We start from the raw sequence: 22,026 nt of genomic DNA on the forward strand, positions 1-22,026 counted from the left end.
TAAAAATATCTCCCTATATAATAAAAGGAAGTGCATCTTCATTTAACACTTTCCTTAAATTGGGGCACATCTTCTTCACTTCTGGTTTGATGTGATACCAGGAGAGAGAGAGAGAGAGAGAGAGGAAAAGGGAGATTGAGTATTCACTGGTTTAGATTCCTAAGTAGTTATTTTGCTAAGTAGTACCCAGACTTCCAAGGATGGGGGAGAGGAAATGGTGGTGGTAGCAATTGTTTAACGTGCTTGGTAGCTGAACTTGTGGTGGTTAGTTCTTTGATCCTAAAACTGGGGTTTCAGTGGGTAGATTGACTTATGTGGACAATGTCTTCTAATGGGGTTTTGTTTGTTTTATAAAGTACAGACTCTTCCAACAAGATTGTGGTGATGGGGAGAGGAGGGCAGAAAGATGTTATCTGAAGGCAGAGGCTGGGTGGGGTCAGGCTCCTAGATTCCAGGCCTGACCCTGCCTCTACTCTACAGAGTGTTTTTATAAAGTCCTACCTCTTCTGGGCCTCAGTTTTCTCATCTGAAAAGCATGGGTCTAGACCCATTTGCACTCACAGCCCCAGTGACTGCCGCTGACGTTCAGTGGCCACCCCATGCTGTGTTTGCTTGAGGAAAACTGAAGTCCCCGCCCTGTTCCTTCCCCCTCCCCCAAGGATGGCTCCCTCTAGGGCTGGATCTGGGAGGATCCGGTGCTGCTAAGAAGAGGCCATAAAGGGGCCTGATTCTCTGCGCCTTCAATTGGGTCCAATGAAATCCCTGCGCCAATGGGAGGGGGTTGGGTCGGCAAAGCTGCCTCCTGTCCTATGAGAGATGTGATGACAGGTCCTGGGGGAAGGTGCAAGTGGGTACCACCTGGCCTCCTTGGATTCAGGAGCCCCTGGCTTTTGCCTATCCCCAGGCATAGCCCATGGCCCTCTTGGCGCTCTCTCCAAAGCCCAGAGAGTCAGCGCTCTGTGTGACTTCACTCCTCGGAGACAGTTTCCTCAGGTGCCCAGCGGGGGTGCACAAACCTGTCTTCCCAGGCTGTTGGAAAGAATGAAAACGTAGGTATTAGATATGCATTCATCTAATGCACACAGTAGGGCTCCATGGATGCGCCTTCCCTTCGTATTGATGGCAAGAGCTCCTTTCTGGTTCTGGAGAGCCCCTGGCCTGCCCTGTGAGGCCAGGCTTCAAGGAAGTAGCAGCTGGGTGAGACCTGGGAAGCACAGGTGGGCCAGGGACCGGCCAAGCCCTTTATTTAAGCCCATGCTTTGATTGAAACCCTCCCCTTCTCCTTCCAGGCTCCGGAAGTGTAAGTGGCTGCACTTAAGACTCACTCTCCCCCAAGGCCTCCCCATGTTGGCTGATGGTGGGGCAACCCTAGGAGTTAGTGTCTGAGCTGGGGCACTTCTGAAAGTGGAAGGGGCACAATCTGTAATGCATATTGTAACGTACATGCCAGGTCCACTAGCATATACTGGTTCAGTCCCACAAACTAATGTGTATAATCACTCTAGGTAATAATTTCCCATCCTAACCACAGGCTCACTGGACCCTCACAACACTCTGAGAGGTCAGCCAGGCACGGGCTGGTTGATGGATGGCCCACTTTACAGATGTCCAATCATAACATTCCCAAGGTCATACTGCTGGTGGACTGGAGCCCAGGTGCTCATGATCTAAGTCACAAGCCATCACAACACAGTGGCACTTGTCCTGTCCCTTCTCCCTGCGTAAACCTCCCTATTTCACTTTCAACCCAAGGAAAGGAGAAGCGTTCAGGACCACCACGATCCTGGAAGATCTGCGAGGTCCGCCTCTGTTACTGGTGTCACTCACTAGCTCTGTGACTTTGTGTGAGTAACTTAACTTCTCTGTGCTTCAGTTTCCTCATCTGTAAAACAGGGATAATACCATCTGCCTCTCTAGGTCACTGTGTTGAGAAAATAAGGCCTTGCCAGGGATTGGTCATACTTTAGGTGCTCAATAAATATTGATGGATTGGATGCTTGGATAAATATCTGCCTAATGGCTTTTGTTCTTTTGTTGGCAGGAGTGGGCAACTCACAGTCAGGCTGATAAATGTTAACCAAGCTCCTACTATGTGCCTGGCTCCGTGCTAAATGTTTTCTATGCATGATCTCCCTGAATCCTCACATCCTTATAAAGGAAGTAAGATTCTTATCCTTGTTGCCCAGCTAGGGAAAGACAGACCCAGAGAGGGTAGGTTTCTTGCCCAAGGTCACACAGGAGACAGTGACCGAGTCTCTAGACCTTCAAGGGTTTCCGTCGCGGACCCCCCCGCCCCCCCTTACGCGCTTGGCCCCTCCAATCGCAGCCTTGCGCGGGGGCGCGCATCCCCCCGCTGTCCGTCCGTCAGCCGTCTGTCTGGGTGTCTACGCGGTTGCAGCGGTGCACTCCTCCCCAGCCCCGAGCCCCGCGCAGGGAGAGGCAGGCGTTAGCAGCGCCGGGCCCGCGCCCCACACCGCAGCCGACAGACGGCAGCGCCTGCGCCCGCGCACCCCACAGCGGGTGAGCCGGAGCCGGCGAGGCAAAGGCACGGCACATCTCCTGCTCCCTCGCTGCTTTCTGAGCTGAAGGGAAGCCAACCCCCGGCAACCAGCCCTCCAAGATGAAAACGCTCCAGGGAGCTCAACTCCGTAAGGTACGGCGGCACGAGGGCGGGCTGGGCGCTCACCTGCGGGAGGGGTGCCGAGGCCCGCTCCCATCGAGGCCCCGGGAGGGTCAGGGGCGGCATCTGGACCCTGCTCAGAGCTCCGCCGGGGGCCAGGCCGAGCCGGATTGCAGGGAGGGGAGGAGTCACTCTCTGTGCCACCCTACACCACCCTATCCCCGTCTGGCGGTGGGGATGTAGTGTGTTGGGGGCTGGGGTTCATTGGGCCAGGTCTTGCAAACAGGTGTCCGCAGCCTGTGCCCAGTCCCCCACCCATTTTTCCCAGGGGCTGATTTGGGGAGGGGGGGGGGTTAGAATAACTGAGCGCCAGCCTTGAGCTGTACTAATTTCAGGGTAGGTGGGTGGGGGCTTCCTCCTGGTCCTCCTCTGTGCACGCTGCACTGAAGCAGCCTCTGCCAGACAGCAAGGACCTGGTCTTTCCTGTCCATGCTCCTGCCTGGGGGACCACCACCTGCTTTCTCCCTACTCCCTTCCTTCTCCTGGCAGCTTTAACATTCCTGCTAATACCCCTGGCTGCCCCTCAGCAGGGCAGAAGGAGGCAAAAACAAGGAAGGGAGGAGCTTGGAGACCCAAGGGATATCGGGGTGGGAGCTGGCATGAGAGAAGTGGACAAACCTGTGTGTTCCTGGGGCCCTGGGCCTGGACCTCACCCCCTCCCCACCTTGTCCTGTGGGGTTGGACCTCCCAGCCAAGTTGCATGTGCTTGGGGAGGGAGAGTATTAGGGGCAAGTTTTCTGGCTTTTGGCTCAAAAGTCCCAGTCCCAGCCAAGGAGTCAGAACTCCAGGGTACTATTTCTGCAGATGCCACTTAACCCTGTGACTTTGGGCAAGTCCGTTCTCTAACCCGGACCACTGCTGGTCCATTTCCAGTGTCGGAGAAACAAAGCAGGCCCCACTGTCCGGGATGGGGGGTGCAGGGAACTCACAGGAGCTGGTAAATGTGAGAGAACAGCTCACAGGGGCTGTGTTATTGACTGCTCGCCTCCTCTGCTCCCCATCCCCCTGCATTAATTCAAGCTTTCTGCCCTTGGACAGCTGCATGGAACCACGGTGATACGTAGGGCCTTCTTATTCCTGACATGAGTGACTTCTTGGGGCCATTTGTGGGTCTCTTGGGTTTTTAGTCCTGCCCAATTCTCTCCCATTCTCTTCCTCTCTCTCCTTTCCTCTCCCTCCTCACAAGAGTCCCTGAGCCCCGCAATGCCATAGGGCCACATATTATGCAAATAACTATGTTTTGTGAAGCCTTATCTCATGTAACCCAGCAACAAGGTCTTATTATCCCCACTTTGTAGACAAGGAAACCGAGGCACAGAGGAGTGCAGCTTACTGCTTTCCTGAAAGTGGACTGAGCAACCTAGGACCAACAGAGCAGAGGTGGGGGCCGCCTGGCCTCAGGGTCCCCTCCCTTGGCCTGAGAGAAGGGGGCAGGGAAGCAGGAAATGCCAGGTATCAGTAAAGGAGCAGCATTGTTCAGAGATGAGCCCTGGGCTGAGAATCAGGGGTCTGGGTCCTGGTCTTGCTCTGCCCTTAACTTGCTGTTTGACCTTGGGCTCACCCCTTCCCTTTCCTGAAACTCAGTTACCTTATCTGCACAATGATGAATGTGGTCTCCAGATTCCTATTGTCTCTCTCATCCTGAAGAAAGTAAAAGAGCCTTGGCTTGGGCAGTCCTACCTCTCCCAGCCCCTGGTGTGTCTGGTGACTTACATCTACTGGTCTCTAAAAGAGAGGGTGCAGGTCTGCCAAACTCAGGTGTGTTCCTGTGTGGCTCTGGGTGGGGAGTGTGGGGATAGGGTGGAGCCTTACATCTAGGTAGAACTGTGGAGCTTCCAGCCCTGCCTCATTGATTTGGTTGCTTTCCTCTGTCTCCTGACTAGTTCCCTCCTCTCTGTACCAGCCTCCTGTGATTCACCCCATGGTGGGGTTAGGGGCTCCAGGTGGGCTTTGAATTGGCTCAGCTTTAGAGGACCCTATCCCCTGCCCCTGGAGTAGAAGCAGGCTTCCCTCTGATTGGGGGAGGAGGGAGACCAAGAGCTGGCAGCATCCTGCTCTTGGAACTCTTGTCACCATGGAAACAGAGTCGGGACTGCTCTGTGAACATAGAAAGGGCAGCAGCTTCTCAGACGGGATCAGAGGAACCTCATTACTGGACCTTCCTGCCAGCTGGCCTGGATGGGGCTAAGGGTCGTCATAGGGTGACAGACCTGCTTCACCACCTAATACCAATGTCAACTGGCTGCTCCCACATCCCTCCTGGAGCTCACCTGGGAGGGAGTTGTTCTAGAGGCTGATGCTCACCCAGCCGGAGAGGAAGCTTTAGGGGAAAGGGCATTAGGAGGAAGGAATGGGTTTCAGATAGGTGGGAGCAGCTGCTACCGTCACCCCAGCATGTTTGAGATCCCAGCTAAAGAACTGCCAGGCACATCTTTGTTTCAACTCGGGGAACCCAGTTATTTGAAAAGCAGCTTTTTCATGCTCTTCATTATTGTCACCATCACCCATAACCATGCCAGGCTGTCCTTGCCACCACTGCCCCTCTGCTCAATAGCCAGCCGCAGGCAGGATCACCGTCATGGTCATCACTATCACTCAGAGTCAACCCAACACTGTTACCCCATTTCTGCCACCTGAGCCCATTGCACCAACCCTGTCACCGCTGGCAAGCACCTGCAGTCCTGTGACACTTGTACTCGCCTTTTGCCATCTTCATCCCAGTGATGCTCATATGACAAACCCCTAGCAAAGCTTTCTCTGTCACCACCTGATTTGTGTGTAGACACCTACTGGGGCTGGTGTCAGGAAGGGCAGTTTTAGAGGAAAACACGAACCTGGTCAGTAGTGATTTTTCCTGAGTCCCTGTGCTCAAACCTGATCTGTTCCTCGACCCCTGCAAGTGTCTCCAGTGAAGCCTCTTTGGTGACTTGCCTCACAGACCATCAGAGCCAGGAGACTATTAGACAGAGATTGTCTAGACCTGCATTTCCCCAAGTATATCCTAGCTCCTTGAAACCCTTTTTTTACATAGGTTTGGAGAAGACTGTCTATTCCAGTTCCTATTTGGAGAATCACAGTGCATATTGGTCCATTAAAGGATCTGACAAGTCCTATGGAAAAGAAACCTGTTTTACCTTGTGTTAATCCAGCTTTTCCCAAACGTCTTGAAATCAAGAATCCTTTGTTCCACTGAACATGTATGAACATCCCAAGGGATGTGTGTTTGGAAACACTGATCTATCCAATCCCCTCAGTGTCCAGATGGGGAAACTGAGGCTCAGAAGACTCTTTCCCAAAGTGGTACAGTGGATTGGCACAGACCTGGGACTAGAATCATGGTCTCCTGACTCGCAGTCCAGTGGAATCACTGTTTTCCCACAACCATTCCTCAGGGGGAGGCAGGGGGTCATTTCTCCTCTCTGAAAACCATGGGCGTTAGTTTATCATCAGCCTTCTTTGCAGTTCCATCCTTCTCTGCCATAGGGTGAGAGTTTCAGAGGCAAGCGGGAAAGGTGTGGCTCCCCCTTTCTCCTGACCTATTCCTACAGTCACTGCTGAGAACCGCTCTCTGAAGTTTAGGTATCATCCTGGTATCTCTGGGCTTCCTTCAAGGCTGTAAGTCCAGGCAGCTCGTGGACATGCTAACTCACATTCCTCGGGACCAGGATAACAAGCAGCTGGAGGAGGGCCTCCGTCTCACAGCCCCAGCCTGAAGGGGGAATGCCCAGTGGACATCCCTGCCCTCCTTGAATCACAGGAGGGGCCCTTATGGACAGCTGGCCTCCATTCTCCTCTCCACTTTCTTCCAGTGACAGGAAAATTATGACTTTCTGAGACAGATCAGTGCTTACGTAGCTTCTTTGTGCCCATGAACTAAAATTCACATTTCTCTGTAGGTCCCCTTGAACATAAATCTAATCCCTCCCTCGGGGGAGCTTAAGGTCCCTCCAAATCCTTTCCTTTTAATGCTAAGGGTTCCCAGCTCCTTCTTCTTGTCCTCATGTAACCGCTTTTCCTGAACAACCTCCAGTCTGGCCACCTGCCCTTTGGACACGTTCCACGCTGTCTGTGTCTTTCTTAAAATATGGTGCCCAGAACGGAGTAGCAAAACTTCAGCACTGGTGTGTGAAGGCATGGGCTTTAGCATCAGGAAACTCTGGGCTTGAGACCAAGTTTTCCCATTAGCCAGCCTTGTAAAAACCTTGAGTATGTCGGGATTCCTCTTTGACCCCCCCGCCCCGTTCTCCCCATAATTAAAATGGAGCTTAGATGAATGCTTAGCTCATGCGGTTGTTTTGAGAATGAAATCAGGTAATGTGAGTAAAATGTTTAGTGCGGTGAGCACATAGTAAGTGCTTAATACATGATAACTGTTAAGATCATCATTATCATCGTCATCGTCATCAACAAAGTAGGACCGTCCCTTGATGTGACCTCTGTGTTAGCCAAACTAAGATCAAGGTGGCTTTCTCTGTGCCTGAGCCACCCTGCTGGTCTTATAAGTTTGCAGTCATTTAAAACCCCAAGGAGCTCCTGCACATGGACCAGGTTAGCCCAGGTGAGAGAAGTTCATCACCTGAACCAATAGAGTGTCTTTTATGCAGCCCTGTTCAAGTTCATATGGTTCTTTGGGGTCACAGTTCCAACATGGCCTCACCTTTGGTCTTTCTTACTGGCAGCCCATCACCCCAGATCTGCTGATGACTCCCAGTGACCAGGGTGATGTAGACCTGGACGTGGACTTTGCTGCAGACCGTGGGAACTGGACGGGCAAGCTGGACTTTCTACTGTCTTGCATTGGCTACTGTGTGGGCCTGGGGAATGTCTGGCGTTTCCCCTATCGAGCCTACACCAACGGAGGAGGTATGGGCCTGAGGTCCTGCCTGAGGGGTGGCCAGGTGATGGGCCGACGCTCAAGGTGGACTGAGGTTTGAAGTGGCCTCAGCCGCTGTCTCCTATGTGACCTTAGGAAGAATTAATTGAAAATGGTTAATAGCAACCTGGGCCTGGGAGGAGGAAGCTCATTACCCAGGCCCCTCCTCCCTCTCTCTCATCCTCAGCATGGATACCCACACACTTCTCTCCCTAATCCTTGACACTGCCTGGGCTCTGAGTGATGGGCAGAGCAGTGCCTCTGCTTCATGATCTGCCATCAGTGATCACTGTGCTCTCAATATTCTCCTCATCCCCCACCCCCACCTCCTCCAGAACCTTGCTCCATCAATCATTCTTGCTTGTGAATATTCAGTCTGTCCTCCTCCCCTGGTTCCTTACATTCTGACTGCAAACACAGAGCCTCTCCCATCTTAAACAAGTTCTCTGTTGTCCTGGCTCCTCCATCAAGTAACTGTTCTAAGTCTCATTAACAATAGCTGGGGTTGAGCACTCACCATCTGCCAGCCCCAGCCTTGGTGCTCTGCATGCTTGTCTCATTTAACCCTGATGACAGCCCTCCTACACAGGCGCCATTGTTCTGACGAGGCAGCCGGGATTTGGAGAGGCCATGCTCCTTGCCCAAGGTCACACACAAGTGGCCAACCCAACATCCCACCCCCGGACTATCTTGTGCAGAGCCAAAGCATGCCCACCAACACTCTATATCTCCTTTCACCTCTACCAAACTCATTAAAGAAGCACCAATTGGCAGGGTGACAGAAATCCAAATGAAACTAGATGAAGCAAGGACAAGATGGATTGATACGACTGGGAAGTGTAGGAGTGGAGCTGGCCTTTGAAACTCCAGGAGCTTCGTAATATCCACAGTTCTGTCTAACCACCCGTTCCCCCAGTTCCTGACTCCTTTTCCCTCTGAACGCTGACCTCATTTTTTCCTGGGCCAGGCTTCCTCCTTGCGGGCGGGGGTGAGGGATGGACAGAGACAACTCTGGAATGACTTCCTCCTCAGAACTGCTCTCATCTATGTAGAATGACAGGGAAGATCTCTAATTGGCCTATCTTGGGATATGTGCCCATGAGGGGGTGGGCAGGGGTTGGCTGGTATGATTGGCAGCCCCTCCAAAGCCATATGGTGGTAGGCAGTTCTCTAAAGGAGCTGCTGCCAATATGAAAAGAAAGGGGGAAGGGATGTTGGGCACACGGGACCACAGGTGGCAGCCCGGAGCATCTGAGGTGGCACAGGAAGGAGAGGCAGGTAGATTGGAGGGTTGATGTCTACACTGAGGAGTTTGTACTTTCTTCGGCAGGGAATTCACTCACTCATTTATTCATTCACTCACTCAGGCTGCTTTCAGCACAGCCCTGGTCTGGGCACTTGGGCTTCAGAGGTGAGTGAATCCCCGCCACCCCTTGGCCCTCAGTGATTGATGGTGTAAAAGAAGACAGTCCCAATCTACGCGAGAAGTGCTCCATCAGGTTGCAGGTGGTGTCTGCCCATTGGGAAGGGGCAGGGCTGAAGCTGGGCTTTAGGAAGAGCTGACCCACCTGAGGCATGAAATTGTGCTCACCGTCCCTCCTCCTGCAGGAGCCTTCCTTGTGCCCTACTTCCTCATGCTGGCCATCTGTGGTATCCCCCTCTTCTTCCTCGAGCTCTCTCTGGGCCAGTTCTCCAGCCTGGGGCCCCTGGCCGTCTGGAAGATCAGCCCCCTCTTCAAAGGTGAGGTCCTGGGGTGGTCTGGGCCTGGGGGAGGCAGAGAGGTTGCCCCGTATACCCCAACCTTCAGGCAGAGAGGAAAGTGAAGCCCAGAAAGGGATGGCATTCCAGAGGCCACACAGCCTGGCCCACAGGAACGCTTGGCCTAAGGACAGCCCCCTGCTCCCCATGCCAGGTGCCGGCGCGGCCATGCTGCTCATCATGGGCCTCGTGGCCATCTATTACAACATGATCATTGCCTACGTCCTCTTCTACCTCTTCGCCTCCCTCACCAGCGACCTGCCCTGGGAGCACTGTGGCAACTGGTGGAACACGGACCTCTGCCTTGAGCACAGAGGTTCCAAGGACCGCAATGGGGCTCTGCCCCTCAACCTCACCAGCACCGTCAGCCCCAGCGAGGAGTATTGGAGGTCAGGCCGCTCAGACGGCAGCCCCTGGGAGGGCCCACAACACTCGGGGGAGGGGGGCAGCGGGCAGGAATGAGCCTGTCCCGAAAGGGCCCAGCATGCAACTCAAATGTACTAGTGTTAGGTAGACCCTGGGTTCTAAGCCCAGCTTTTCGCCTGACCAACTGTGTGACCTTGAACAATTTATTTGGCTTCTGATGCTTTATCTTTAAATTGGGTATGATAATAGTATTTCAGAGGGTTGCCATGAGGATTAAAGGAAGGAAGGCATATAAATTGCACCATCCAGCACGGTGGATAGTAAATGCTCAATAAATGCTAGCTGATGATCATGACGCTGCTGCTGCTCACAGTAATAGGAACTTTTTAGAGCCTCGGTTTCCTCCTCTGTAAAAGGGGATGATAATAGTCCTTACTTCATAGGATGTTATGCAGTCACTCATTCATTCATTTTTTTCAGTCGATAATTTATTGAGCACTGACTGTATCGTTAGGTAAAGCACTTAGCATAGCCCAGGGCAGTACACAGTAAGGACCATCTCCAGTTAGTCTCATAGGAGATACAAGACTATAGTCAAGTAAGGGATTGTTGTGAGAATTGCACAAGGTAATGCAGGTAAAACCCTTACCACAGTGCCAGGCACATTGCAAGTCCATGAGTGGTGAGTGTTAGGACGTCACTGCTCATCAGCCTGTCCCGTAGCCCCACTTTATAGCTGAGAAAACAAGGCCCAGAAGCTTGCTCAGTAGTTGGTGGGAGAGGCAATATTGGAACCAAGTAATTCTAATTCTTGATCCTGTGCTGGAACATTCCACAGCAGCCTGGTCCTTGGGTAGAGGCCATTGGCTGACCAGAGGACACAGACCAGATACTCCCAAGTCTTCAACTGCAAAGGTCTCCTCTGAGGAATTTTCTCCCAAATGGGTCCCATGTCTTGAAATATTTTGGTCTCCAACCTGTAGTTCATTCATTTGTCTATTTAAAGTCCATCCAAAATGTATGCACCTGCTGAGGAGCATGTCTGACCTCTGGAAAAGGATGGGCTTGGATCTACAGCTTAAAGCCAAGGAACGTGACATGGGGTCTAGCAGCTGCCAGGGGTCTCCATGGAGACACCATGACCTATTACATCAGCTGGGGTACAGGCAGGGAGCAGATGGCACTCTCACAAGGCTTCACCAAAGGGAGTTTAGTGGAGGGACTTTACAGAGGTGAGGGAATCCACAAAAAGAGGTGAGGCACCAGGAACTAGCAAGAGGGTTGGCCGTAACACCCCTGAGCCAAGGAGGCAAGCAGGGGGACCTGTGATACTGGAACCAGAGAAATTTGGAGCCTTGGAGGAGAGGCTGTCCAACAAGATCTGTGCTGTGGAAGGAGGCAGTCAGAACCAGGTCCTCTGATGGCATGCATGTGTGCCTGTGTGCCTGTGTGCGTACATGCACACGTGCCTGTGTGCATGCATGTGTGCCTGTGTACGTGCATGCATGTGTGCTTGTGTGCATGCATGCGTGTGTGTTTGCAAATACTCCAACCCCTCACTCCTCCCACGCTCCCATATCCTGCTGTCATCGCCCACTAGCCAAGCCCAAATGGAAACTGAAGATGAAGGCAGCCTGGGTGATGGGGTCTGTAGAGGCCAGCCTTCTAGGTGCAGAGCTGGTCAGAGGATGGAGAGAAATCAAATGGAGACTAGCTAGGATTGCCTCGCAGGCTGGCCACGGCTTTCCTCCTTGTCAGTGGAGCGTGGCAGCGTGACCAGAAGACACTCAGACCCTCGTCTCTCACAGCCGCTACGTTCTCCACATCCAAGGCAGCCAGGGCATTGGCAGTCCCGGGGAGATCCGCTGGAATCTCTGCCTCTGCCTGCTACTCGCCTGGGTCATCGTGTTCCTCTGTATCCTCAAAGGCGTGAAGTCCTCAGGCAAGGTGAGGCATGGGAGGCCTCGGAAGTCTGAGGGACTGGTAGGGGTGAGGGTTTACTGGAGGAGATGAGGCATGGACTGAGCCTGAGAGGATGAATCTACTTCAACTGGGAAGAGGGAAAGGGAGAAGGCATGGAATTTGGGGAGGGGACGTTGCCTGAAGAAAGATGTGGAGGTAAGGATGGACAGTGGCTAGGCTGGTTCACTAGACAGGAGCTTACCAAGGGCAGGACCTGTTCTTCAAGTTGTATCCTTATCCAGGGCTCGGCACTTTGAAGAAGCTCAGCAAGTGTTTCTTGAATGCTTGGAGGGTGGCTATACGAATCAGGGCTTTTTGAGATGCAAGTGACCAGAACCCGGTTGTCACAATCAATTGGAAAATCCAGAGGATGTGCTTCAGGCATGCTGGGTCACAGGTTCACTTACTGTGATCCGGAATGTGGTTCTCGAAGCCTCTCAGCAATGCTTCCCTCCAGACTGGCTTTCTTCTCAGGCTTCATTTTCAATGTGGTTGCCCCAGAAACTAGACTACACCTTACCTGCTTAGTGAAAGGTTCCCACTTCCCCCAGTTTGCAAAATCCTAGAACTTGGCCTCACTGAGTAAGCTGGATTGTGTACCCATCCCTGAGCCAGTCACTTGGGCCAGGAGGGTGGAGTGCTCTGTGTGGCTGGGCCTGGGTTGCCTGCCTATCCCTGGAGCTTGGAATGGAATCAGCCCTAGCTAGGGAAAGTCAGGGGCCTGTCATCTGAAGAAGGTCAGTGAGATGCTGGGCAGACAAAGCTACAGGTGTCTGCTTTAGGTTATGGAAGTGGGAAGGCCATAAAGCTGTTTTGGAAGGACTTGGAAACCTGAATGCTTTACTCAAATCATTTCTAAATTCGAACCTGTTCCTTTGCAAAATGCACAGAAGTGTCTGCTGGGAACAGAACCGTTACAAAGAAAAACTAGGAAGCCAGGGTAGGAACCATTTATAAAGAGAGGAGAGGTAATCACTGTATACGCCAAGGCACTGAGCAGCCTGAGACTTGATGGTGTCTGCTGAGCGGGTGGCTGGAGGTTTGGGGGTGAGCAGAGACAGGGCATTCGGGGATGTCCAATGTCTGATGACCATGCTGGCTAATGACCACGTAGGATGGGTTTGCCAGGGGAAAGTGGACATGAGGGGCAGGAGGCTCTTCTAACCTTCAGGCAAGGGGTGATGGTGGCCTCAACCAGGCCACAGTGGAGATGGATTTGCCTTGGGGACCAGTGACAGGACTTTGCTGATGGGATCAATGTGCAGAGGGAGGGAGGGAAAGAAAGAGAAGCATCATGGATGATGGCTGTTCCCGGCTTGGGCTACGCAAAAGTAGGGGAGGCAAGGTAGTAAGATGGGGATTTCTGGAAGAGGCGCAGGGTAGAGGAAGTCACCCCTGCTTTCTGTCCCCACTTATCTCTTAGGTGGTGTATTTCACGGCCACATTCCCCTACCTCATTCTGCTCATGCTGCTGGTCCGAGGAGTCACCCTCCCGGGGGCCTGGAAGGGCATCCAGTTCTATCTCACCCCCCAGTTCCACCACTTGTTGTCTTCCAAGGTAAGGAGGCCCTTGGGGCTGTGGTGTGGAGGGAGCGATCAGGCCTGAGCTGGGAAGTGGAGAAAAGCCTCGCTGGGGGGGGAAATGGGGGTGAGGGTAGGAATTCCCCCACATGGCAAGCCCCCAGCACCAGGTACCGTGCTTGGCACTGTCCTTCGCATGTGTTATTCTTGACAATCCTATGAAGTAGACATTATTCTCCCATTTTACAGATGAAAAAAACTGAGGCCCAAAAGAGCTAGTGATCAGCTTAGGGTCACGTGGCTAGGAAGTGGCAGAGCTGGGATTCCAACCCAGATCTTTCTGACTCTAAACCCCAAGGAGGGTGTTAGTGATAACAATGGTAACAACACTGGCGCTGACCGATATTTCTCATTTATCAGCGGATGGCTATGCCTGACCCTGCTATAGCATTTTGCATATATGTAGTCATTTAATCCTTACCACCTCCTCTTCTCATTCCCTCCTTACAGATGAGGGACCTGAGACCCAGAGAGGTGATGTGGCTTGCCCAGGCTATAGAAGTGGTAGAGCTTTCCACATCCAAATCCATGTCCCTTCAACTCTAAGAAGGAAGTTTGGGGTTACATGGGCTTATTGTCCATATGAATTTACTGAAATTTTGACACAAGGCACTATTTCCTTCAGAACTAGGGCAAGCTTAGAGAGTAACTTCTAGATCCTGGATGGGGAAACTGAGGCCCAGAGAGGGGAAGGGACTTATGCGGGTCCCACAGCGTAAGTGTTGGAGCTGGGTTTGCTACCAGCCCACGTCACTTGTGCGCCAGGCCCTGCCCCCTCGCCGTCCCTGGACTTGTTGACTTGCCCCACCTCTGCCCTCCTCTCCTTGGCCCTCAGACACCACGGTGTGCCAGTGCCTTCTCTTTGCCCTCTCTCCGCATCCTTCCTGCCACAGGTGTGGATCGAAGCTGCCCTTCAGATCTTCTACTCTCTGGGCGTGGGCTTCGGGGGTCTCCTCACCTTTGCCTCCTACAACACGTTTCACCAAAACATCTATCGGTCAGTGCAGGGGCCAAGCGAAGAGGAGAGGGAATGGCCAGGGAGGCTTCATGGGGTGAGGGCAGGGAGGGCATCGGGTGAGGCCGGGGCCAGCTCACCTGGCCTGTGCCTGGACATGTCCCTGCAGAGACACCTTCATCGTCACTCTGGGCAATGCCATCACCAGCATCCTGGCTGGCTTCGCCATCTTCTCCGTGCTGGGCTACATGTCTCAGGAACTGGGTGTACCTGTGGACCAAGTAGCCAAAGCAGGTGTGCAGGCTGCGCAGTCCCGCTGGGTGAGGGTGTGTGTCGGCACAGCTGGGGCTGGGAAGTGAGCCTGTATGTGGACCAGCCAAGTTGCAGATGGGTATGGGGTGTGTGTGTGTGTGTGTGTGTGTCTACACGTACCGGCATGTGCACACGAATGAACGGATTTCTGTATGAGACTGTTTTGTCACGTCTTAGTAACTTGCCTTGCTTGTTCAGATGAGTCATATCCTGTGTTGAGAGATGTCTGTGTGCAAGTGAATCGAGGGTGCAAGTGACCTTGTGAATCAGTGTCTTGTGCTGATGTGTTTAAGTATGTGTGTTAATGCGATAATTTGTGCAAGTGGTTGTGTACATAAGTGCATTCAAATGAGGTTATATTTGGGCCTTAGGTTTATTCATGCACTCATTATGAATTCATTTATTTTATCAACCTATGTTTACTGAGCACTGACAATGTGCTGGCACATGTCCTAGGAGTAAAGAAAGTATCAGAAGTGTGCAGTTAGGGTACATCTCTGGGTCTGCCCAAGTGCGTGGAAGCGACCGTGTGTGTTTTGAGTATGTAGCTGGGGCCTGCCGCGTGCCCCAGGCTTCTGACCCCGTGTGCCCTTGGTCCAGGTCCCGGCCTGGCCTTTGTCGTCTACCCGCAGGCCATGACCATGCTGCCTCTGTCGCCCTTCTGGTCCTTCCTCTTCTTTTTCATGCTGCTGACTCTGGGCTTGGACAGCCAGGTGAGCCTTGTGCATGCCTCACGGTGTGTGTGATGTGTGTGTCTGCGTGACTGTGGATCTGTGTGTGTCTGTGTGTCTCCATGTGTGTATGTGTGTGTGTGTGTGATGTGTGTGTCTGCGTGTGCGGGAGATGTGTGACTGTGGATCTGTGTGTGTCTGTGTGTCTCCATGTGTGTATGCATGTGTGTGTGTGTGTGCGTGTGGTGGAGGCAGAGCTCTGACCCCCCTCCCTTTCCCTCCCAGTTTGCCTTTCTGGAGACCATTGTGACCGCTGTGACAGATGAGTTCCCATACTACCTGAGACCCAAGAAGGCTGTGTTCTCTGGGCTCATCTGCCTGGCCATGTACCTGATGGGGCTTGTCCTCACCACTGATGTGAGTGGCTTTGCAGGGCAGGTGTCCAGCGGGCGGAGCTGGGGTGACACCTGTAGCTATGTCTGTGGCTAGGCTTCACACTCCCCAAGCCACCTGCTCCTTCCTCTTTGGGAGGAACCTAGCCCACCCCCAGACCCTTTCTCCCAAGGGGCAGCTTGGCCTGTGACCCAGAGTCCTGGCTTTGGAGTCTGAAAGACCTGGGCTCATGCCTCACACCTGCAGTAGCTGAGTGAGCTCAGGACAAGTGGCTCCACTTCCCTAAGCTCGTTTTCCTATCGGTAAAATGGGTGTCTGCCTCTAGGGTTGTGAGACTCAATAAGATGATGTGTGTAAAGGGCTTGGCGGGTACAGCGGTACACTGTCATCAGCTTGCTCTCCCTGCTGGCCTGGCTGCTGCTTGTCTGGAGAAGGGGCTGCAGCAGGGAGCCAGGCAGTGGCAGGGGGACCCCAGAGCTGTGACTTGTATTCCAGGGGGGCATGTACTGGCTGGTCCTTCTAGACGACTACAGCGCCAGCTTCGGGCTAATGGTGGTGGTGATTACCACGTGCCTCGCTGTCACCCGGGTATATGGTGAGAGGGGCTGGGGGAGGTGGGACTCAGGCTCCCCACAGTGGGAGATGGGAGTCTACCTTGGAGTCCCCCTGCAACTGGGTCCCTGGTCCCAAGGGCCAAGGTTTCCCGTGGGGGCCATTGGGGTGGAGGAAGGGCTGCTGGCGCTTGTGGGGCCTGCGGGTGGGACTATCCTCTTCCTCTCCCTTATGCAGGCATCCAGCGGTTCTGCCGGGACATCCACATGATGCTGGGCTTCAAGCCGGGCCTCTACTTCAGGGCTTGCTGGCTGTTCCTGTCCCCGGCCACACTCCTGGTAACTGGGGTGGGAGCAGGGCTGAGAGCAGGGCCCTCTGGGCATTCAGTCTGGTAGGGCTGCCCTGGCCCAGAGTAGACCTCTGTCCGGGCTGAGGGTTGGGGTGGGCACCTGTATCCTGGTCTTGATGCCTCCAGCTTATATAGCTGTGCTTGGCCTAGTCCTGAGTCTGGTTGGCAAAATGAGTGGGGCTTTCTCAGGCCTCTGGGACTTAGGGCTGGGGCCTTGAGGCCTTCCTTTCTGAGCCACGGGATTGGAGCAGGTCAGGGATAGGCCATCTCAGGAATTAGGGTGCTTCAGAGCTGGGCTGTCTCAGTCCTGGTCATTGAGTGAGTTTAGAGCAAGGCTAGCTCAGGCCTTGCCAAAGCTCCGAAACTAAGATGGACTGTCTCAGGTTCTGGTATCACTTAGGACTGGGCTATCTCAGACAGGGGGTATCTCTGGGCTGGGCTAGCTCAGGCCTTGGGATGGCCCTGGGCTGGGCTCTCTCAGGTCTTACAGTAGCTCAGACCTGGGCTATCCCAAGACCTGAGGCCGGCTCAGGCTCACTGTGATGCTGGGAGCCCCTCACCTGCAGGCCCTGCTGGTATATAGCATCGTCAAGTACCAGCCCTCGGAGTACGGCAGCTACCGCTTCCCAGCCTGGGCGGAGCTGCTGGGCATCCTGATGGGCCTGCTGTCCTGCCTCCTGATCCCAGCCGGCATGCTGGTGGCTGTGCTTCGAGAGGAGGGCTCGCTCTGGGAGGTGAGTCGGCTGCTCCCCTGCCTACCCCCAGCCTTCCTGACCCTGGACCCACCTGCTAGAAGAGAAAACACTGGTACCAACACCTTCTCCAGGGCCTTGCAGGCTTCTTTTCACCTAAAGAGCGGTTCTCCTAACCAGCAGCCTGAGCTATGAATTATCTCAGACCTGCTTGGGCTGTGGCAGGTTTGGAGGGCTAGAGTCTTGCCCCATGGCCACTCACACCACAGTCCAAAGACCACCAATGTCAGCCATTGCCTGCTTATCTTGGGGGAACAACAAGGGACTTGCCCAAGGACCCACGGTGAGTCAGGCAGGGGTCAGGACTTGAACTCTGCTCACCAGCCCAGAGCTTCCTTATGGAATTCGGGGCCAGAAGGCAACACTGACGGACCCCAGAGGGTGAGCTGTCACCCTCCTCCTGTGCCCAGGAGCCCTGCTATCTGGAGCCCATGGGTGACCTGGGAATGGATGAAGCTGTAAACCTTGCCAATAGCCAGGTCTTTGTGGAGAGACCCTGAAAGCATAGAGTGCAAGTTGTTTGGCACAGGGATCTGCAAGCTTCAGAAGAGGGAAATAGCGACCCTTTGTGGGCTAATGGGCGTGCTATTGATGATATATGATTCTGCCCCACTCTGAGCCTCAGAGAGCCTTCTATATACTGAGCCCTCCACTTCTGAGACTGTGGGTGTGGAGTCCTCTGGTGGCAAGAGGCTGTCATAGTGAGCAGAGCTGAGTGACCCTGCTAGGCCCCAGAGAGAGCCTGGGGACCCCACTCCCTACCCTCCACATCCCATCGAGGTGTGCTGGGGCCAGCTAGTACTGCCTCATGAGAGCTAGTTGTTAAATATTCAGGAATGTTGCGAGCCAGTTGTTAAACCATTGATAGCTTGGAATGGACATTGGTGGGAATATTTACACCACTGAAACTGGCTACAAATTAGGCCTCCTGTGCCCCTCCACCCATCTCTGCAGCTTGCTTGCCGGCACACCACTGCCCCCGCTTCCCATACAGCTCCACTGGCCCTCAGCTATCACTGTGCTTTGAGTATGGGGCTGTGCTAGGCCCTGGGCTGAGGGCATGGCACACATTCTGTCCCGTGGGCTCCACTTAATGTTGGCTCTCTCCACCTTGAAGGATCTGGGGCCCTTCTCCCTGGCAGGGAGAGGGCTTTGAGAATGTGATTGGAGGAAGAAGGAACCCTAGAATGTCCAGGCTTAGTCACCATGTTAGTCAGCTCCCTCCTTCTATGGAAACTGGGGCTCGGAGAGAGAAAAGTCAGACATCAGAGTCAGACTGAGGTTGACCCTCAGCGGCGACCTTTGCCTCAGCCCTGTCAATTCACGGCTCTTTTCCCAAAGCTGCCAGCTCTTTAGGACTCAGCATTTAGGGAAAGGGACCCAGACTGAGCTCCTGGATTGGATGCCACGTAATCATAACCACAGCCACCATTTACTGGGCCTTATCCCATGCCCAGCACCCTGCACAACAATCCTATGAAGGCGTTGAGGGCATCACGAGTCCCGAGTTATGGATTAGGAAGCACAGCTTAAATTCTGTACCCAAACGTCACCCAGCCTGTAAGTGGCAGAGTAGGAGTCTGCTCCAGGCATGTGACTCTCTCCCTTGGGGAAGTAACAGAGTCCCACTCCTCAGGGTTGTTGCAAGGATTAACGCAGATGATGTGAGGTGGTCTTTGCTGGGTGCCCGGCCCCAGGAAGCACTCCCCAAGTGCTGGCTGTTTTCACCACTGTCCTTGCTTTGCCACAGAGGCTCCAGCAGGCCAGCCGGCCGGCCATGGACTGGGGCCCGTCGCTGGAGGAGAATCGGACGGGCATGTACGTGGCCACACTGGCTGGGAGCCAGTCGCCTAAGCCACTGATGGTGCATATGCGCAAGTACGGGGGCATCACCAGCTTTGAGAACACCGCCATCGAGGTGGACCGAGAGATTGAGGAGGAAGAGGAGTCCATGATGTGAGGCAGGAGGCAGGCGGACAGGAGGCCCTGCCCCGGAGCAAAGGCAGCTGCGCCCTCTGTGGCTCTGGGAGGCCTGAGGCTGTGGGAGGTTGCCATGGTGATACCAGTCCCCAGTGCAAGCCCCTCTTTGTGGCCTCTGCCTCTCCTGAAACCTCATTCTACCCCTTAAACACACACACACACACACACACACACACACACATCCATTCAAAGTTGAGAATGATCCGGCTCAGCCCTCACTTTGCTGGTGGATAAACTGAGGGGTCTGGGAGGAGGATTTGCCCAAGGTCTCATGGCAGAAGGGACTGGACCTCAAGCCTCCTGACCAGACAGCTCCCTTTCTCATATGGCAGCTGGCACCACCCTCTCATCCTTTTTCTTGGAGAGCCTGCCTCACACCCTTCAACACAGCCAGAATCTTGAGTTAGGCAGGGACACTCAGGACATCTCAAGCCCACAAGGCCCCAGGCATTGAGGGTTAGCAAGTCAAGTGGGAGAAAGATCCCTGTGGGTGCATGTGTGCAGGCCAGGTTACCTGAAGGAGGTGGAGCGAAGGGCCCTGGAGGTTGGGCAAGTTTGGAGAGGGAGATGAAGAGGAAGCAAGGGCCCGACACAGCCAAGGGGTGGAGATCCAATGTAGCCACTTCCTCCCCGGGGTTAGGAGGAGAGGGCAGAGACCATGGGCATAAGAGCGAGAGCGAGAGAGAGAGCGAGAGCGAGAGCGAGAGAGAGAGAGAGAGAGAGAGAGAGAGAGAGACAGAGAGAGCGAGAGAGAGAGAGGGAGAGAGAGAGAGAGACAGAGAGAGAGAGAGACAGAGAGAGAGAAACAGGTATTATCAGGTTACAACAGGGTTCAGGTGAGAATGAAGAATGACAGGGAGCGGAGCCAGGGAGATGGGGCGGGCAGGGGATTTGCATGATCCGGTTGTGCTTTAGATAGAATGTCATTCTTGGTCAGTGTGCATGGTGAGGTAGAGTAGTCAGTGTGAACGTGGGAGGCTTGTGGAGGACAGGCAAGAGGGGCTGGTAACCTCAGCTGCGGGGTGGGGGTGGGGCTGGAAGGGGCACCCTGCACTTGGAAGAAGGGCTTTTGGTGTAAGGAGCCCTGGGCATGATTAAGGCAGAAGAGTGAGGGTGGCCTGAGCGGCACAAGCTTTGGAGACGGGAGGGAGGGGTCATAGTCAGGACCCAGGGCCTCTGTCTTCCCTTCTCCCTTGTCCTGGTAGCCCTCACCGTGTCCTCAGCTCCAGGCACTGCTGGGAAATTGGCCTTGGCTGCAGACGACCAGGGCAACTAGGAAACCTGGCGATGGTCCACACATACAGCTGTCTGGTCTTGATGCTGCCCACTCTGCTCCAGGGGTCCCTGGGCCCCGGTATGAGGGTAGAGGCAGAGAGGCGAGGGCAGCTGACACCCCAGGCCTGCGACTAGAAACCTTGGTATCTTCAATCCCCAGGCATGGGAGGGGCTGCCCTAGGGTCCCTTCTTCCCTGAGAGATGGGGGTGGGGTACGAAAATGCCTGAGCAGGTCTCCTACACATGGCGTTCCCCGTGCAGCTGGGCCAGCCTCTGCACCCCATTTCTCTCCCGGTGTCTCAGCAACCCCTCTGTGTTCTGTTGGTTTATTGTTAATAAACACCAATGAGGTCACCCTCCTTACCCTGTCTCCTTACTGCTGAGCCCCATGAGGTGGGCAGCACAGGGCTTTCCAGCTCCATTGGACAGATAAAGAAACTGAGGCTCAGCTGCCTCCTGTCCTGGCTCTCCTGACTTCTGACACTTGCTCTGCCGTTTCTCTGTGTCAGTGGCGGGTGGGTGGGGCTGAGGAAGGATGATGAAGAGAATGAGGGAGGCCCTTAAAGACCTCTTAGTTCCCCATTATACATATGGACCAACAGAGGTCCACTGAGGTTCAGAAGGTTACCCAGCTGAGGCAAACGGAGCTGGGGACAAACCAGGGCGCTCAAGCATTCCCCTTTCCCTCTGCAGCTGTTCCCCAGACTTCCCTGCAGGTGAAGAGAGAGCTGGAAGACCGGGGTTGGAAGGAGTCAAGAGTTTCCCAGGCTAGAAGAATTTCCTGGTTCTCCACACCTCCTCCTGGCGGGACCTTGACATATAAAAGAGCCCAGAGCCTTTCAAATGCAAGGTCCAGGTGTTTGCAAAGGCTTTGATTGGGGGTAGAAGGAAGGGCCACTGCATGCTGCATATTTTGGATATTAATAAGTTTCCCCTAACAAAGGGCCAAGCCCTCTCCCACCCCTTTTTGTTTGGGGCTTTCGGGTGCGGGTAGAGAGATAGGTTTGCTAATTTGCAGAGGATGTAAGCATGAATTTCACAATTCAGGTGCTTCTTCCCACACCCAGGGGGCAGGCTCCAGCCTTGATAACAGAGCCCCTGGCGCCAGCCCTTGCAGAGTGGCTCGGTCCCCAGTGCCTCTGTCCTGGGCTCTCCTTACTAGCTCGAAGACAGCCTCCAGGCCCAGGCCATGGCCTTGTACATACTACTTACCCAGCCCCGTCCTGGGAATCAGGAAGTGGGGATCTTAGGAGTCTAGGCTTCTCCTTGGATTCTGAGGCTGCGATTGGAGGATCCTCGGAGTCTATAGACACCCCTTCTCCCCAGATTTACCTCCCCTGCCTTACCTCCCCTGCCTGGCATCCTCCTCGCTCTCCTTCCCCCTGCTCACCACCCTGCCTCTGGGCCTGCGGTTCCTGGACTGCCCTCCCTGGCCCAGTCCTCCAGGCTGTCCTGCTTTTCCCATTTCCGCTGCTCCCAGACAGCCTTTCCCGACACACCACCTTTCTCCTCCCTCTGCTGACTGTGCCATCTCCTTACTGCTCCCATCCTGGTCCTTTTATTAACT

At 54.1% G+C, this 22,026-nt stretch overlaps 1 protein-coding gene and 1 long non-coding RNA gene across 2 annotated transcripts; one reads left to right on the top strand and one right to left on the bottom strand.

Moving 5' to 3' along the window:
• On the bottom strand, nt 1-2,784 carry LOC109375005 (uncharacterized). The gene is made up of 3 exons (XR_002122502.1): nt 2,687-2,784; nt 859-1,029; nt 1-81 (listed from the first exon to the last, which is right to left on the bottom strand). It is a non-coding gene; the product is annotated as an uncharacterized LOC109375005 (long non-coding RNA).
• Nucleotides 2,366-19,899, top strand: SLC6A7 (solute carrier family 6 member 7). The gene is made up of 14 exons (XM_019630085.1): nt 2,366-2,653; nt 7,360-7,543; nt 9,162-9,293; nt 9,466-9,700; nt 11,486-11,624; nt 13,063-13,197; nt 14,114-14,217; nt 14,345-14,469; nt 15,088-15,200; nt 15,444-15,575; nt 16,047-16,146; nt 16,341-16,441; nt 17,019-17,186; nt 18,955-19,899. The coding sequence occupies exons 1-14, from the start codon at nt 2,621-2,623 to the stop codon at nt 19,162-19,164; spliced, it is 1,911 nt and encodes a 636-aa protein (XP_019485630.1). The 5' UTR covers nt 2,366-2,620; the 3' UTR covers nt 19,165-19,899.
• The last annotated feature ends 2,127 nt before the right edge of the window (nt 19,900-22,026 follow it).

Source organism: Hipposideros armiger, unplaced genomic scaffold (assembly GCF_001890085.2).
Source record: "Hipposideros armiger isolate ML-2016 unplaced genomic scaffold, ASM189008v1 scaffold_888, whole genome shotgun sequence".
Lineage (NCBI taxonomy): Eukaryota > Metazoa > Chordata > Mammalia > Chiroptera > Hipposideridae > Hipposideros > Hipposideros armiger.

Bases quoted from the DNA above. Each gene is read 5' to 3' on its own strand.
- SLC6A7 (XM_019630085.1), top strand. From the start codon at position 2,621: ATGAAAACGCTCCAGGGAGCTCAACTCCGTAAG. The intron at 14,470-15,087 runs GTGTGCAGGCTG...CCCTTGGTCCAG, and splicing joins GGACCAAGTAGCCAAAGCAG to GTCCCGGCCTGGCCTTTGTC. The intron at 17,187-18,954 runs GTGAGTCGGCTG...GCTTTGCCACAG, and splicing joins AGGAGGGCTCGCTCTGGGAG to AGGCTCCAGCAGGCCAGCCG.